The 17,895-nt window shown below is 36.6% G+C and overlaps 1 protein-coding gene across 1 annotated transcript in view; it reads left to right on the forward strand.

Moving 5' to 3' along the window:
* The window catches only part of LOC142350476 (uncharacterized), a 101,284-nt gene extending 88,599 nt beyond the window's left edge, over positions 1 to 12,685 (forward strand). Inside the window, exons 17-20 of the mRNA XM_075402327.1 lie at positions 5,636 to 5,841; positions 7,486 to 7,709; positions 11,811 to 11,932; positions 12,328 to 12,685. Coding sequence (XP_075258442.1) covers positions 5,636 to 5,841; positions 7,486 to 7,709; positions 11,811 to 11,932; positions 12,328 to 12,619 — 844 coding nt within the window. The 3' untranslated portion in view covers positions 12,620 to 12,685. The remainder of the gene's footprint in view (positions 1 to 5,635; positions 5,842 to 7,485; positions 7,710 to 11,810; positions 11,933 to 12,327) is intronic.
* Positions 12,686 to 17,895: the final 5,210 nt, after the last annotated feature.

Genomic DNA, 17,895 nt, shown 5'->3' on the forward strand with positions numbered 1-17,895 from the left:
GTTCCAGTTTGCACTTCATCGCCCTAACCTGGAATTCTTATTCTACTACCGCTCTCAACAATTCTCCCGTATCTTCCAGTTCTCCAAACAGATCTTTACTGAAAGCTCCTTTTCTTGACACACCACAGCGGGACCCAATGCCAAACTTTTCAGAATTTTTGCCGGGTTGCCGAAATTTATACGTTAAAGAAGTGTCAACGCTTCTGTTTGTACCAATCACCTGCCTCTGAGAACACTGCTGTCGGGTTCTCTGATCCACAGTATCACTCGTTTCAATGAACTCCGCCCTACTTCTCGCTTTCATTCCAACAAACAAATTGTAGCTTCGCTCATAAAAAGTGGGTTGTCAGACAATCGTATATCAAACTGATACAGCGTCTCTGTCAGTGTCCATGCTTGTTTCCCTGGAGTCGACCGCCAATAACATCTTGGTAAATCACTTACTGCATTCAACGCCCATCCACACAATTTTTGTATGGTAACCACTTCATCATCTCTTCTTCCGTCCTTCCCAGCTTCATGCCAGTGCTCAAATAATGTTCACGCCAAACTTCGTTGCCTAGTGAAGGAAAACCCTTCACCAATTGATAACCAAACATAATCAAACTGTTGGTTACCCAAATATAAGTAAACTTTCGGTGTGCTCTCGGCAATTGTCTCCGACAGAAAAAATCGCACGCTCTCAAAATAATCAGGAAATTATCCACAGCACAAAGTAACAAAGAAGTGATGCCCATCCAGGAGCGCCACAGTGAGGGGACTCTGTCGCCCAGAAGATCGATCAAATAAAATAAACCAAAGCTTTTGAATGGGCGGAGCAAGCGTTACTTTGTTACTCTGCGAGTTCGCCTCTTCCACTCTAGTAAGCTGTCGCACATTAGATTGCCTTGAAATAAGTTAATTCACAATGGGGCTCGTAATATTAATTCTAGTTATATGGATAACGAATGTAAAAAAATTACTTAAACATCAATGGAAAGGACAAACTCAAAGACAATTTTTAATAGTAATTAAAATAGTAATAACAGTATCCGCGGATCACTTCCCAAATGAACTAAATCAAAAACACTCACAGTATCCCAACTGGTCTTGCAATAACAACTGGTCTTGCAAATTCCAGAGTTCACTCTCAATCTCTTTTAAAGTTTAGTCCCACTAAATCAACTACTTTCTGTCGCTTGTGCAAAATTCTCTCCTGTGTTGACACTTCTGAATTCTCCCAGAGTTCTCTTACGTCTCTCTGAATTTCTCTGTGTTACTTCAATTTACACTCGACCAATACGCTCTTATCTTAAGCAAACAAACCTTAATCTCTTAAGTAAAGATTGCAACTTACACTTGAAATTGTCTTATTCTGTAGGAGGGCTTTGTTTGATATGCAAACAAACCGATATCAATTTATGCTCTGTCATTCAGCTGCTACTAACCATTGTTCAGCATTCTCCTTATCTTAAGTACACAACCTTTGGACACTTATGTAAACAAACCCACTCCACTTTATCTCATATTTGTGCTTGACCTGTCAATCAGTGTTTGCTTAGTAATCAAGGAACGTGGCCCTGAAAAGTTTTTAATCTTGTATTTCCGCTATCAAATTAACTAGCTGCAATCAATCCCTGTGAAACATCATGTGTTGAATAAATAACTAAACTCAACCTCAAAATTAAGAGCAATTTATATTCTCAGTTGTATCAACACTTCATGCAATTCCCCAGTTAAAAACTGCCAAAAAGGCTAACATTGCTAAAAGCCCACAATTTGAGCCCTAGCGGTCATCCAAATGTCACCCCTCAAAAATGAGGGGTCAAGTTCATAAAACTAACTATTGTCACGGAAACTTCTCTCATGAATGCAACTACCTACAAAATTTTATGACCTAACTCCCCCTAGAAAACGAGCAATGAACGCGCACACTTTTCAATGACCTCCTGGATGACTCCAAAGTTCCTAACCTAATAGCTCGCAAAGTAGTGGTAAAGACGTGTTCGGGTAAAAGTTCTTAGTAAATATAGGGTGCCACCAACCTGCCTGCCAATCTTCTTGACCAACGGATTAGCCGTTGCGAGTCGTTTGTAATTTGAATATTTTTAATGAGTCGTGTCGACAAAAACCCGAAAAATCCGAGTTCGTTAAAATTGACCGGGGTGGGTATTTTTGGTCGCTAACTGCCTCAGGTTATTATATTTTTACAATTTCAAAGTCATTAGGCCGTTCAAAAAAGCCAATTTCCGGTGTTCGCCACTCGGTTTATCCCGAAGCACTGATTTCCCGTCGCACCCGGAATTTAAAAATAGCACCAATAAAAAGCCTTTGAAAAGCTACACTAACCCTCAAAAAATCATAAGGCTGCTACCAATACTCAACGAGCAATTCAAAATTTACTTCTCGCAGCACCGGCGTGCACTAGTCCCGTGCAAGTTAGTGGGGGTCTAATCTGACCTCAAAATCGAATTCCTTGTACCCAAATTAGTCTATCCCCCAATTTTCAGGTCAATCTGACTTCAACTTTTTGAGAAATGGCTATTTCCGTTTCAATGTTAACTATTTTTAGTGAAAACCGCTTAGTCTTATTTCAAAACGCTAATTAATTTCTCTCACAACTTCCTAAGCCCTTCCCATGATCATCTGATACTTTACTCTAGACTTAATACCCATTGCAACCCTTAACTAGCCTTATATCATACTCAAACACTCATTTTTCCGTTGAAAATATCGAAAACCTTCAAATCACACCACTTCCGGTGTTAATAGCTCGGGGTTGGATGGTCGGATTGGCCCAAAAAGTATACCAGCTTGAAAGGACCATTGGTTGTACCTGAGATTAAGTTTTAGCCCTCCATTGGGGGTGCGGTTTAACTCTGCTAGGTGGTATTTTCAAAAACTGATAAACTGCATTTTTATTTACTCTAATTCATCAAAATTTTACTTAACTAACTCAGATCGAAAAGTTGCAACCGGCCGCGTATCCCTATAATATATGGAGAATCTTCATGGGAACATCTCCACAAATTTCCAGAGTCCAATGATGAAAATAACTTAAAGAGTTGAGGTGTACCAGGTTCGCGGGTGCCAATAATTTTGCAGTTTCGAAATCGCACTTTTATCTACTTCAAATTGAAATTTCAATTTTGATCAAAGTATCTAGTTCACTTCAAATGTTTGCTCTCCAGTTTAGTTCTAAATTTAAATCACTGATTTCGACTTTGGCCTGATGCACAAATACAACTTTGTTTATTAAACCAAATATATCGACAGCTCAATATCATTTTGTTCATCAATTTGTTTGTTTAAGATATATCACTCAACTCCCCTCCCTGGCGCCTTCGAAACAATAACCTTTTAAGAGAGAACGCTTATTTCATACACCTAATTAACTTGTCTAAGTTGACCTAAATTATCTAATTTACTCGCAGTTTCTACATATGAAGATTTCTTAAGTTCTACATCTGCAAATTATGTTGTACATTAGGTTTGTTTGGTGGATCACAAAGTGATGCCGGGAAATCACATAGTTGATGCCTTATCGAATAAAATGTGATAAAAAGCATGAAATGAAAAAGATTTATGAAAAATATATGTATGATTCTTGGTAATCATATATGATTTCCTAGTAGTCATACAAGGATCGTACTAGGAAATACGTTATGATTTGTATGACATCATGTATGATCCTTGTATGACTACTAGGAAGCGGCGACCCGGGTGCTCATGTCTGTCTTAACTTGCTCTTGCTTAATCTGTATTATGTGCCTAACTGCAGGGTGACAAATGTATTCTATGCTAACTTGCGGAGTGTTCAAATGTATTCGGTGCTTACTTGCAGGGCGTCAAAGTTATTCTATACTTACCTTTCGGGTGCCAAAGTATATTCTATGCTTACATGCAAAGTGTCAAAAGTATTCAACGCGTACTTTCCGGGTGCCAAAGTGTATTCTATGCATACCTTCCGGATGCCAAAATGTCTTATATGCTTGAATGGGTAGATTTCTTTCCAATACCTGATTGTTAGCAATTTTTAATTTGAAGAATTTAATTGATGGTGTTTTACAATTCAATGACGTAATTCTGTAAAACCTATTTTGCACAGCGTATTTAGTGATGGATTTCTACTGAAATGGAAAAGAGAACATTGGAAAAAGGACTGAACCAACTAGTGTCTAAAGTTGTTCTTGTGTTTCCAAGATTCCGTAATAAAAAGGAGGGTTACGATGGAAAGTTTCTCTTTCAGTTAATACGTTTCATGACACCGGGTTTATACCCTTCCATTAGCAAGAGCATATTTGTCCACAACTTCACTGTATGCTGGAGCGTTGTCTGTCGATAATCATTAGTTAGATGTTTTTAAATTAAAATTGTTGGATATTAGCATTGGCATTAATAATTCGCTTCTAGAGCCAAATTAAAAATAATGAGTTGTAGCTAAGAAAGCTTGAAAAGATTGAGCAGTATTGGGCTTTTTTTTACGGAATTTTAATAGCTCTCAAGCAAAATTTAATTGTTTGATAGAAGTTATTTTAGTCATTTTAGTCGGTTTTATGCAGTTTTCTGTACTACCAATCTTCCATCTGATACTTTTTATCTTGAGAAGCAGAACAAACTGATGAAGCACTAGGGTGTTAAGCTACTAACCCGTTCTTTAAGAGCCTTAATAGTATTTAAGTATGCGACATCTCACATTCTTGTTTAATCTCATTCAGTTAATATAGGCTCTTCAAATATAAGCTGTAAACTACCAAAGCCTACCCATCGCCAGTCGTTTGAGAGAAATTTGACCGACGTTTATATAGTTTGCTTTTCGTTGTTGCCCAGACGCCTCAATTTTTTTTGACAGAATTTTCATTTTCTTTATACATTTATTTCTTTCGAAAACGATTGGTCGGGCTGTGCTATGCAACCAATCACATGACGTAAATAAAGATTTCGGCGCGGTTGCTTTTGGTTCAAATATAATACACTTTTTTGAAGAAAAGAGAAAGCGAGGCCCCTTAAAATAATTTTAAGGCAAAAGATTTGTGTAAAGGTTTGAAACTTTTTCTTGATTAATACATTGTGAACAGCTACAATTAATGCTGTGTATAATAATTGCAATTTACATTATGTTACAACGCATCAGATAAAAAGTGTGCCGTTTTTCTGGACATTGAGTGAGTGAGGTTGACCGGGCCTTTTATGCACTGTGGGAATCAAACAGGAAATTGTGGCCGGTTATCATGGCGACGAGTATTAATATTCCGCCATGGACTATTCACAAAAACTTTTATTTGGATTTTTCGGCTTATTTGAGCTCCTTTGGTCTGTTTTGTTTTCAGTGGTCAAAGAACAACATTAGTACCTTCCCTTTAAGCTTTGCGTAAGCCTTCCATGCGTAGCTGATATATAATGCTCGTCATTAAAGCGATTGTATTCAAAAGATGCGCACTCGTTGTTCGAGAGGAATTCGTCTGATATCTTTTTCAACAAATTGTTCATTACGTCGAATATGCTTAAGTTTATACTAATGAAGCACTTCAATCCTGAAATACTTGCGTACAAATCTCAGGTCTGTCCAGTGGAAACAAATTCTTTAGTTTATTGTCCTAAAACGATCTTTAATTCTTAGAATATTCTGGATCCTAAAACGCTCTATAATTCTTAGAAACGGAACCCTGGATGCATACTTTGACGATGCTCCAATAGTTTACTGGGAAGTGGCCACAGATCCAGACTGTAAGCTGGTGGCTGTTGGGAATACTTTTGGAGATGACTACTATGGCATTGTGGTGTCCAATGACATCAGCTGGGATCCATTCTACATGACTCTGAACGAATACATCAACCGATACAGGGACAACTTATACCTCGGTTTGTTCCCTTTTAAAAAAGATTTAAAAAGCGTTGTTAATTTCCTGTAATATACATAAGCATGAAATTCAAATGGTTAAGAGGTAGTGAACAGCTAAGTACATCGATATGTAATTTTTTTATAATGAAAAAACATAAAGAACATTAAATTGATTATTTAAAGAACGTAACCTTACATTAGTAAAAGCGAGTTTAAAATTTGGTGCTCAATTTTCTATGTACAGCGTCAAGATTTACAATTTAATGAAAATTTAAAATCCAACGCTTTCATTGACATCTTGTGCCTATCATTTTTTTAGTCCTTCAGAAAATCTTTCCAAAAATGTTCTTTCAACTCTTTTTCAAGGAAGCTCTCGATGTTGTTTAAAGTCTGAGATTATAAGGCAGACTATTATCTGGTAGCCAAACTGCCTTTTCAATTGTTCCTTCCTTGTGACTCCCCCCCCCCCTCCCCTCCCCGCGCCAAAACCTTCCTAGAACTGCTACTGATCGTCTCTTGACTAGGACCTCTGGGACCTAATAATGACATGTCAAGTTGGTTGTTTTTTCCTGAGTGGCATAGTTTGTTAAAAATACGAATAACCAACTTGCTAACAATTCATTATTACCCCTATCTTGCACAATGCCCATAACCGGTGCTTAACTAACCATAATGGTAAACATTGTGTTAGAGTTCAGGAAGTCCAATTTATCCCCTATCATCTTATATGGCAAACTTAGTAGTATACTTTAATGGTACGTAGTTTTTTATGTCCCTGTTATTTCAATTAATTCAACGTTTCAAAAAACACTCGGTCTAGTTCAAAGGTCCGAGTTGAAATCTAAAACCAGGTCGATGAATACGTACAAAACGAAATGGACTTCAAAAGGAAAAGGCGTTAGCATTCAATTGAACACATTGATGCCCAGTTGCATGTTCTGGCGCGTTTATTGAACGCTCGCCGATTTCAACTTTATGAGACAGACTATATAGTTAGCCCCATAAAGTTGCAACACAAGCGGACGTTCGAAAAACTCCCACCATACAAATGAAAAACGAAATGCTGATTTCTGCATGTTTTAAAAACGGTATTTGACCTTAGAAACGTTCAATAGCGTTGTAATTTTATGCGACTAACTATAGTCTGTCCCATAAGGTTGAAATTATCGAACGTTCGATTTGAGCATGCAAATGAGCAATGTGGATAATGTTTTTTTGATAAGTTCGATCATTTCAACTTTTTGTAACACGCAGACTACATAAGTGTTGAATTAACAAATGCACAGACAAATTATACCTCTAATATTTCTAAGTTTTGCAGCTACAAAAAACAAAAAGTACGAAAAAATATTTTTGGAATTTTAAGGTTGAATTACTGAAATTCAAGTCTTAAAATACCGGATCTTCACAATGCTGAATTCTAGAGTGCGAGCTTTTCCCATATATGGTGCCAGATCATAATAAATGCAACTGCAATGGTTATATTTTCCAAGCAAGTTTCGTGATTCTGTAAAACTCTCTTCGGAGTCGAACCACTGCACGGTTCTCGATGAATGACAAATGCCAGATTTTCAGTGATTTCATCAAACTTGTTGTATGATGAAATGACACATTGACACATGCCTCCGGATGTGTCAATGTAAATAGAAATTTGCGTATTTTAGACAAACTGCGCGAGAAATGGCTTGAGGACTATCGATCTTGCCCTTCGAGAGATGAAATTCAAAACTCTCTCGGTCTCTCACACATTGGAGGACTTTTCTACGCCTTAATTGCCGCTTGTGTGGTTTCTTTCGTCATCCTAATTGTGGAAATATTGGTCGAAAAGGGTTTGGACAAGTTTGCAGTGCAGCATCAACCGCCCAAGTTTTTGAAACATCATAGTTTGGTAAGTTCGTTTTCAAAATTTTTGCCGATGGGTTTTTGATCTCATTTTTGTACCCATAGGATGTCTGTCTTTTGTCAATTAGATAGAATAGGGACATTTATAATCGGTATTGTTAGTGGGAACGCAGGCTGAGGTCATCATTAAAAAACTCATTCAAAGAATCAAAACAAAAGTCAGGCTTGGTTAAACAATCCGGACGTTATTCAGCCATGAGCAGACGCTACCTCGTTCATGATAAGCCAATACGTAGATTCTGACCATACTGATCGAGCGAGTCATAAGAGCGCACCATATTACCTTGTCTGATTATAGGCTATGAAGTAACCCACTTTATAATGCTACAAATGCTTTTCTATTAGATTTTTAAAGCAGCGGCAGAACGAATAGGAGCAATTATACTGAATCAATGCCGTTTTTCTGTCGTCAATTTTTTTTTAGGAATTTTAATTATTTTCAACGTTACGAGGATCAGATTTTGGTTACCTTTTCATAGCATTTTGTAATACATTATAAACGAAATAATTGTTGAGAAGGTCGGCAATTATCATAAAATTTATTTTTAAAAATCATTTAAAACAAAAATTGATTAAAAAATACGTTTCAACGATTTTTGTAATAATCATTAACTACAAAAGCAAATTTTAAAAAAATACGTTCCTATATCATTAATTTCTTTCTCGAAAATTATCCACATGGACGTCTTTTAGCTGAGACATTCTACAAAAACATCTTGAAATGAAAGTTAGCTTAAGTCGAGATTACATTACACGCATACATTTCGTCTGCCCGCCGTGAATCCATACCGCTATGTTTAAAACCTTTGTCGGATGAGACATGCACCTCTCATATGCACACATTTCTTTGAGCTTAAGATTCTTAAATCCCTTATTAATAGCCCCGATGCAATAGCTGAGGCTATTTTTGGTCTTCATTTGGTTTTTTTACGACTTGAAGAGGAGTATTGGTTTTCTATTGGTATTTTTGTTTTTTACAGCAAGTGGTTTTGTTCATGCGTAATTTTAACCTAAAAGCAAAAGTGAGAAAAGCTGTTATGGTGAACAGATTTTTTCTAAGCGAGAGAATTTTTTTGATCATACACTGCGTTAGATGAATGGCTTTTTAAAATGTCTTTGAAAAACGTTTTTGAGAGACCGCTGCATAGAGATAATCGTTTTTAGCCGTTTTTTCGGCCATTTGGCTCATTTTCTTTTTAAATCTGTAATATGGTTTTTTGTAGAAATAGTTTTTGATTGACGCTGCAATAATTTGTAGCTTTCTGAAATTGATACCAAAAGTTTTGCAGTGTGTAATATTTTTTTTTCAAGTGTATAATGGGCTTATATTTCTCAATTTTATAGTGTTTTTTTTTTTGAATTTTTCCCCTTAATATCTTCATTTTGATCTGCGAGAGAACTTTTTTCTTAAAAATCAGTGAATATGGCAACGTTATTTTGGCAATTTTTGCATTGATCAAAGCTAGCTTTTTTGTTTTATGATATTGTACACATACTAGTCCGTTTTTTTTTGCAATTTTTTGTTCAACTTTTTGTTTTTCGTTTGTTTTTGTTTTTAATTCAAATATTCGTTCTGTGCACAGCCAGTGGTTTAATTTCGTGTTATGAGAAATTGATTTATTTCTTTACGATTATTTTTTGAATTTCAATGAGATATTGTTTTTTTTTAAATTACAATTTTAATATTTTTATATATAATTTTCATATTTTAACAATTTTCATAAAGTTCTTTAATTTTTCGAATCTCTTGAAATCTTTTTTCATTTTTCTTATGTAGATAGACCGCTGACTGTGTATTGTTTTTGAACCATGATTGCTAAATAAATATAGGTACTTATGTTTTGGTCGATAATTTTGTGGAGTGTGTTTAAAAGAGAATGTAAAAAATAATGCCGCATGTGAAAACTACTTGTTTAGGTCAGCCGGCGGATCGAATCGAAGAGCACAGCAAAGAAAGTGGTTCTCTGTTCGTATCGTTTTTTGAGAGAGACAAAGAATGTGTGAAAAAGTTTTCGCTAGGCGAGCAATTTTTAACTAGTTCGGCTTTTTTATTGCTGTTTTTTTTTTAGTTTGAATTTCAATCTTTCGATGCGAAGTGTTTCTCACAATTATCTAATCTAGTTATTGTGTTTTTGGAAGCGGTTTGACCATCTTATGCAATTTTAATACTTTTAGACTCAATTTCCAGCTATTTTTAACTTCTATTTTAAGCTCTTCTAAAAGTTTAAGCCTGTTTTAAGCTCTTTTAAAGATTTATATCTTCAATTGTTATAACAATTCCGGAATTGTCTGACTGAAATTAGTTGAACTAGCAGTTTGTCTGGTTTTTCATTTGGATTGATATCTATTCAAATGTTTTTGAGGGGAATTGGCTAATTTCGAACAAATATTTGCCGATTTTTTTGAGTTTTTGTGTTTATCTACTTCTGCTGATCTTAGGTCTCTCCCTGTAATTTTTTTCTGATTGTTTTTTAGTTCAGAACTATTCTTGGGGTGTTGCTACCATGTGGTTAAATTTCAAGGATGAACATGATGCTTTTCACTGAAATAAATTACACAATTTTGTTCACGTTTTTTGTTCTCGGCAGTTTCCAATAGCTGTTTGGTGTTTTTCTCCTACCTTTTGGATCAGTGACTCATCTAGAAGAAGAAGTTATAAACGGTTATAAACTGTAAACTGAATAATGCTAGGAAATAATTTTGAAAGCTAAACAGGGATTTTGTCACTTAAACAAATTGAACAATTTTCTTATTTTTTATGGTTTTTTTGCTATTTTATTATTCTAATTGTTGGTTGTTACTTCTCCGTCAAATATTGGGTGGGCGACTGATGTACAGGAGATTTTATGTATTATTTGTGCTCATTAATGGTTCGGAACGTGCATTTAACCTTTTCATAGATTATTAGTGAATGTTTCTTTTTGGTTTTGTCAGTCATCGTGTTTCCCTTTCCTGGAGTTTCTCTTTATGAACCCCATTCCATACGATTGGCTTTATTTTGTGCTTGTTGTGATTATTTTGTTGTAATCGAACTGTACTACAGGGTTTTTTGCTGATAGTTTTTTTGGAGTTGCAATTAAAGATAAGTTTTATCAGATGGTGTATCAGTTGTTGTCAGAAAGGCTTCTCATGATATTTATCCTGTTGTTGTTTCGAAACGCCCAGTAAAATCATTCAGAAAGGCCATTAGATCAGGAAGGATGGTCACTTCTCTTCTTCGAGTCGGTTCCGGATTTCTTCCGGCTATGTTTTTTATTGCGTCGTCAAGATGTTTGTTACGACCATATGACGTCAAAATCATTTTTTGTTCATTCGTTCATGCAATTTCGACTGCAATGCGTGCGTGACGTCATTTTTCACTCTTAGTGATGCGAGTTTTTTGTCGATTCGCGTGATTGAGTTTTTTGTCAAACGTGACTTACCTCACTCTCAAAAATAACTTCCTCACTCTGAAATTGACTTTTCGGTACTTTAATTCAAAGAAATAAGTTCAAGTGAGTGTATGTCACTTTAATTGAAGGTTATTTAAGAGCAGCCAATAGAAGCAGCAATTAGTTATACAGATTCCTAATCAAAATTTAACATCGCAGCGCCTAATGAAAAGAATATTTTATTTTGGTCTGTCTTTTTGAGACTGCAGATCTATGAAGCTATTGAGGCTATTTTCTGGCATTTTGCCAGCTATGTTTTTATACTTCATTTAATGGGCAATGTTTATTGATCATTATTAAAATCATTTTTTGCTTCATGGTATTACCCAAAACATCAAAAAATAGCCAAGACAAATGTTTTTAATAATGAAAGTTGAGTCAAAATGCCGGATCTCTGTCGTACAGTATTCTAGAATGTCAGATTTTGACATTATTGATAACTGAGCTTGTGTTTAAAGCAAGGCTGTTGTCGCTTTGGAATTCTGGCTTACCCGTGTAGCCGCTCTACAGATCTCAATCAATGCGAGATTTTCTCCGTTACTTTATCTTAGTCATGTAGCATATACTTCAGCATCGTTTGCAGAAACAAAAAAGATCCTTTAAGTGTTAGTTTTTAAGTTTTTATTTGTTATTTTTGGAAATAAGTTTTTTTTCAGCAACTGTATGAAATGTGGAAGCACAAAGAGAATAGGCAGCAGCAACACCAGTCATCTGACTCTCAATCTCAGGAGCTGCATCAACATCAGAATGGAAGCGTCATCTCAAACTTCACTCTCAGGTTTCAAGTATCACTCATGTAATATCCCGGGTCACTTCATACAACTTTCCTTGATTTCATACAATGTTATATATTGTTTCTATATTGTTCATACAAAGATCATATATGATTCTTGGTAACCATACAAGGCCATGCAAGGTTCTTGGTAACCATACAAGGCCATGCAAGGTTCTTGGTAAACATACAAGGTCATATATGATTTGTATGATTTCCTGTTTATCAGACTAAGATCATATATGGTTTGCTGGAAACCATACAGGTGTCATGCAAAAAATTCTCCTTAAAGGAGAACCTGCAAAATATTGGAAACCGTCTCCTCCGCCTCATAATGAAACTGAGTGGCACAAACGGAAGAGATCAGATTTTACTGTCTGAAACTTCTGCTGCGTTTTCAGAGTACCAACCATCAAAACTGAGGACCCTTCCTTCAAGCCAGGTGTGAAAACAACAATCGTCTCTCACCCTGATACTGAGAACCCATACATTCACACCAATCAAATACCAACCAATCAGCGCCTGACTAAACGTTCAACCAATCAGCAACCAGCATCCAAATCGAAGAACAAATTAGCCGAAAATGGTGCTCTGGGCGCTAAGACAAAAACACGGGAAAAAGAAATCCTTGATCTGTACAAAGAAGTTTACAGTTACGAGGATGAAGATGTTCAGTACGAAATACACGTATAATTTCACAAAACTTAATAAAAAACGGGTCTTTCCAACTAAGCCCCCCCCCACGAAATTTTGGCGCCCCTCCCCTTATTATGGCGTATTCAGGTTTTTTTTTTTTGGGGGGGGGGGGGTTCGAGATCTATGATCCGAAAGACCCCAAAAATGTTTCCGATTGTTTGAATCTATTTAAATAGTTAGCCTAAATTATTATGATAATTCCCTTCTATAAAGCTTTTGAACACGGAGAGAAGGTGTCTTTAGGTCAAATTGAGCTGAAGTGTAAATAGCAGAACAAGTCATTCGGAGCTTTGTTGATTTTTTTGGAATAAGTGGACACAAACTATTGTGGTTTTATCAGCACATATTAAGTTCACATCAAAGGATACTCATTCCACAGAACAATCAATCTATGCAACAAATGATCAAACTTTTTTTTCTAGAAAATTCAACCGCTAAATAGTAGAAATCGGAAAAAGTTGCACGTCTAAAGCAGTTTCCAACCAAATTAATCCGTACTTAAGATCTATACTGTTATAAATACTTCGAAGAGTAAGAACAAACGATGTACTCGGTTATAATCAGACGCACACGCACAGGCTTTCATGGCGCCAGCCATTAAAATTGAACGGGTAAATAACCGAAGGAGGATAAAATTTGAGAATCAGGCCCGAATACTTTAAGCTGAGTAGAAAGAGGGCGTTTTGAGAAAGGAAACAGTATATTTTGTGCTGTTGAAGACATCTTTAAATCACTTTGGGCGTATAGACGGCATTTTTTTTGTTTTCGGTTACTGAAACTACTTGTCAATCTCAGCTTTTCATTTCACATTTTAAATCCAACTCAAAACCAATTTAATCAACTCTCCTCGCAATTTCATAATAGCAACTTCATAAAATTTTTTGGTGAAATAAATCTTCAACGCCCAATTAACACCCCGGGTTCCTCATCATACAAAATTAATAGTAATCATATTACGTCATATGTAATTTGTATGAACTCTTGGTAGTCATACAAGGAGCATATGAATTTCTAGAAATCATACAGAGATGAAACAATAAATTTCAAAGCCTGAAAATTGTATAACTTTCATTTTCTATTGAAGTTAAGTTAAATTTGGGATTCATACAAGGTCAAATATGACACATAAAAAATTGAGTGGTGCCACAAATTCCTGTATAATGTAGTTAGAGGACATTAAATTATTATATCGCATTTGCAATCCACATTTGATTCCTTGTTTGCTGAAGGAAAAACTTTGCAATTCATACATTTGCTGAAAGAATTCGAGGATACATTCAAAACTTTTAAATATTTCTTATAAATGAGCATATATAGGAATTAACTCGCCTCAGAGAATATCAAAACTCTAGTTATCTATTTGGACTTACTTTTTTTATTTAGTGCCCACCATTGAAAATGATATTGGACGCTGGCTCTTTAGGCGGATCACCAAATGATGCCTGGGAATCATATATGTGATGCCCTACCGAAAAAATTAAACAAACATAAATGGTAAAAACTTCGTGAAAAATAGATGTATGATTCCTGGTTATCACTAGGTTCATATTGATTCCTTGGTAATCATACAAAGATCATATATGATTTTTTAGTAGTCATACAAGGATCGTACTAAGAAATACGGGATCTTTTCTGCTAGCGCCCCCCCCCACGCTTAGTGAGGTACCCCCCATTTATAAATGCGTAAACATATTGTTAAAGCTAAGTAATCTTATACGTGAATATATATGAGCAACATGCCTTTACTAAAAGCTAGCACAGCTATGGTTTGACAGTATTACGTATTCAACCAAAATTTGTTGCATATAACGTAAGCATCAACCAAATTTCTGCATTAGATCTTTTTTGGTGTTATCAGGTACAATAAGGGCTTGTATAAAACTTTTCAAAGATTTTTTAAAACTTCTTAAGGAAACTATTCTAAAAGTGCCTTCATTTTACTCTTTTTCAATGAAATGCAGATATCGCTCTTGTGATTCGCGAAAACTTAGATTTTGGCGGGTTCAAATTTAACGGCTATATAAGGCTGGGGGGTGCTAGCAGAAAGGATCCGAAATACGTTATGATTTGTGTGACATCATATATGATCCTTGTAAGACTACTAAGAAGCGGCGACCAGGGACCAGGAAAACTGCGTGGTCAGTGGAATGTGAGCTTATCACATACGTTTATCATCACCAGTGTTACCATACAAACGGTGGCGATAAAAGAGTGGAACTTACAACTAGTGATAAAGTTATCTATTCACAGTTACAGTGATAAAGTTATGCAACTATTGTAATTGCAACTACACTTGATTCAAAACATGGTTGGTATCGCCCTCTCGTAGTTATTCAACTATTAATCGATGGTGTTCACTTCTCGATGGTGTTAATAAAAGAGGACGCCGGTAGAGCCAAACCGACGCAGAGCAGGATGCAATAAAATGAGATAAAAATACAAATTTTCCCAAGCTCTTGTTTAATGATCTTAGGTTCATTACTTCAAAGACTTCAAATTTGTGACAAATACTATCAAAATAGCGCAAAAAATCTATCCGTTGTGGCAACCTGTAACTTTTATACCGCCAGCGCGACGGTGCCGAGCTGAGCGCAACTCGACTGCACACCATAGATAATCAAGCGGCGACAACTGATTAATTCGCCATTTCTCACATTTGTTTAACTTCCATTCAAACGAACTAGATTATTTGGCCAATCAAATTCAATCATTTGGCTCCGATGCTAATTATCTGTTATTCGACTCTGCGCACGTTTGGCTCTTTTTCCTAGCTTCGTCATAACCGTATGGAAAACAAAATTAATTGACAATTAACTTGGTTAACATAAGGGTGGTTATCAATACAACAGATGGATAAACCATCTCCCCTACGATCGGTCGAGCACGCAAAAAGCAAAATAGCCAACTAGGGAGCCCGTGCCAACAATATTGCCGCTGATCCCCGAATAGCAGTGATTGACAAAGATTGCATCAGTTTACAAAAAGCTACAGACAACCCTGCGCTCGGAAAGAATAGTTGTCACTTAACACAGCCAACCGCTTGAGTGTTTTCTTGCAGGTTGCCGATATTCCGCCAAGGACTTCAATTGCAAGCGGAACAATTGTTATTCCCATTTTTGCGCAGTTATCGTCGTGGAGGCAAAATTTTCTTTCATCTGCCATATGGAGCGCGTATCCTGCCTTTGTAGCCGAATTAGTGAGAGAGTTGGATTGCAGCGACGAAGTAACAGTTACATCAAATGCAGCAGGTTTTCCCCGCTTTCCAAGTCGGGACAAAGATGTCTCCGGGGCGCGATTGGCGTTCCGGAATGAGGTTCTTTTTTTCCACTACTGTTGAGAGATTTGCAGATTAGCAACTGGACACTATTTAATCTCGAACCCGGTCATGTCTCGAAATTGCGTCTCATTGACCGTGACACGCAATGGCATAATCCCCATAGATGTCAAGAACTCCTGCTTTACAAAACGGGCCTTTTCTTTCGGCGTCGTAGACAGGGACACCCAACCTGTACTTTGCACTAATTCTAAACTCATTTGGTGCCATGTGAAGCCCAAAAGCTGGAATGGGGGGAGCAGACAACCAAGCTCCAGCATGTCGAACAGACAATGAAAGAAGTCGGGCGTATTCTCGCTCACACGCTAGATTCTCTTTGAGACCATGAAATTTTTCATTATCAAGAGCATGTTGAATCGTCTTTTGCGAAAGGTTTGAAATGTCCAGTTGTGCTATACTGGAATAAAGATCTTAAGAAACTTGGCAGTTTTTTGGGCTTTCACCGGTTACCTTTGAAACAAGATCTTCAGAGCAGTGAACAGAACCAATGTATGATGCTTTATACTGGTCTTGGCATTGGCGAATACCCAACCCTCAAAGGATTATGGGCAGGGTTGCTTGAGTCCAGGATTGTTCTGGAAGAACAGTTCCAAGAATAACTGGACTTGTGGGCGTTTGAAGAATACACCATCTTGAGGGCCCAATGCAGTGGCGTAGTATACATAGGGCGAACTGAGGTTCGTCAAGGTAGACCAACTTGTCAAAAAGTACCCTTGTTTTCCCTATCTTTTTGTTAAGTTTCATGCATACAAACTCTGGGTTTCCTAACGCAGCTCCAAGAACCTCAAGGCCCGAAATATCATTTCGTTTTATTCTTATATCAAGTCTGTCTAATTCTACCGTGGACCACAATTCACACTTATTGAACCTGACGTGGAGGCCGCGATCAGATCCGAGCTGTCATTACCTGGCAATGATTTTCCATTATCTGCGCCTGATCATTGTTCGGATATCAACTCAGACATGGCCATTACTTAAATATCCCCAGCTTCAGGTCAGACTGCATATAATTTTGTGTACTGGTGTTCTCTTTATTTGATGTTACTTTTTGCCATTCGGTCTTCATATCTGGACGTCTTAAATTAAATTTGAATAAGAGCGCAATTAAAATGAAAAGCCTAAATTGACAACAAATTGATTTCAAATATGAATAAAACTCTCAACCGTTTTCATTTCATAGGTACAAATAGAGGTATGTAAAGGAACCAATTTCCTTAGAACTGTTTCTCCCCCATGCGCACTTTCCTTCCTCCACATACCTTACCGTCCTCCAAAACTTTTTCATTTCTTGATCTCCATTCCCCCGACTTATTTCTTTTGATGCACTTTATATTTGTTGGCATTCAAGTCAGAAGTGGTTGGCATTCACTTCCAATATTATTTATAGTAAGGGATTTCCTGTTCTGACCATAACTTGTGTGACAAAGGCCCGAAATGTAATCTATATATGGTACTTAATTTGCTACCATGAGTGTGACTCTCAGAAATAAAAATATTGTTGAACAGTTGTCTTGGTATGCAAGACTTAGTCTGAAGAGCTTCAAAAATTATAGCGTAGAGAATCAAAAACAGACCTGGAAACTTGCTTGACTCACACTGGGGAATTTTGTTTTTATAAAGGGGAAACCTAGATATTTGTCACTTTAGCACTTTTTATGCTCTGGTTTTAGTAACTTCAAAAATTTATAATAAATACATTTCACTCACAAAAAGTCCTGCTGACTTTTAAGCTGTTCCTAGAGGTGAAACTGAGATGAGAGTTCCCATGAGAAGAATGCTTGCGTGTTGTATGCCTGGTCACGAAAGATGGTCTAGCCTTACTTGCAGATTTGAATGTCTCATTTCGAGGGCCAGATTTTAATAGGCGTCTAGGCATCATTGGATCAATATAGTTCTCTCTAAATCCACCTTATTTTTGAAAGAAAGGAGTAGATCCTCA

This window comes from Convolutriloba macropyga, chromosome 12 (assembly GCF_964194025.1).
Source record: "Convolutriloba macropyga chromosome 12, txConMacr16.3, whole genome shotgun sequence".
In the NCBI taxonomy this organism is placed as follows: Eukaryota; Metazoa; Xenacoelomorpha; order Acoela; family Convolutidae; genus Convolutriloba; species Convolutriloba macropyga.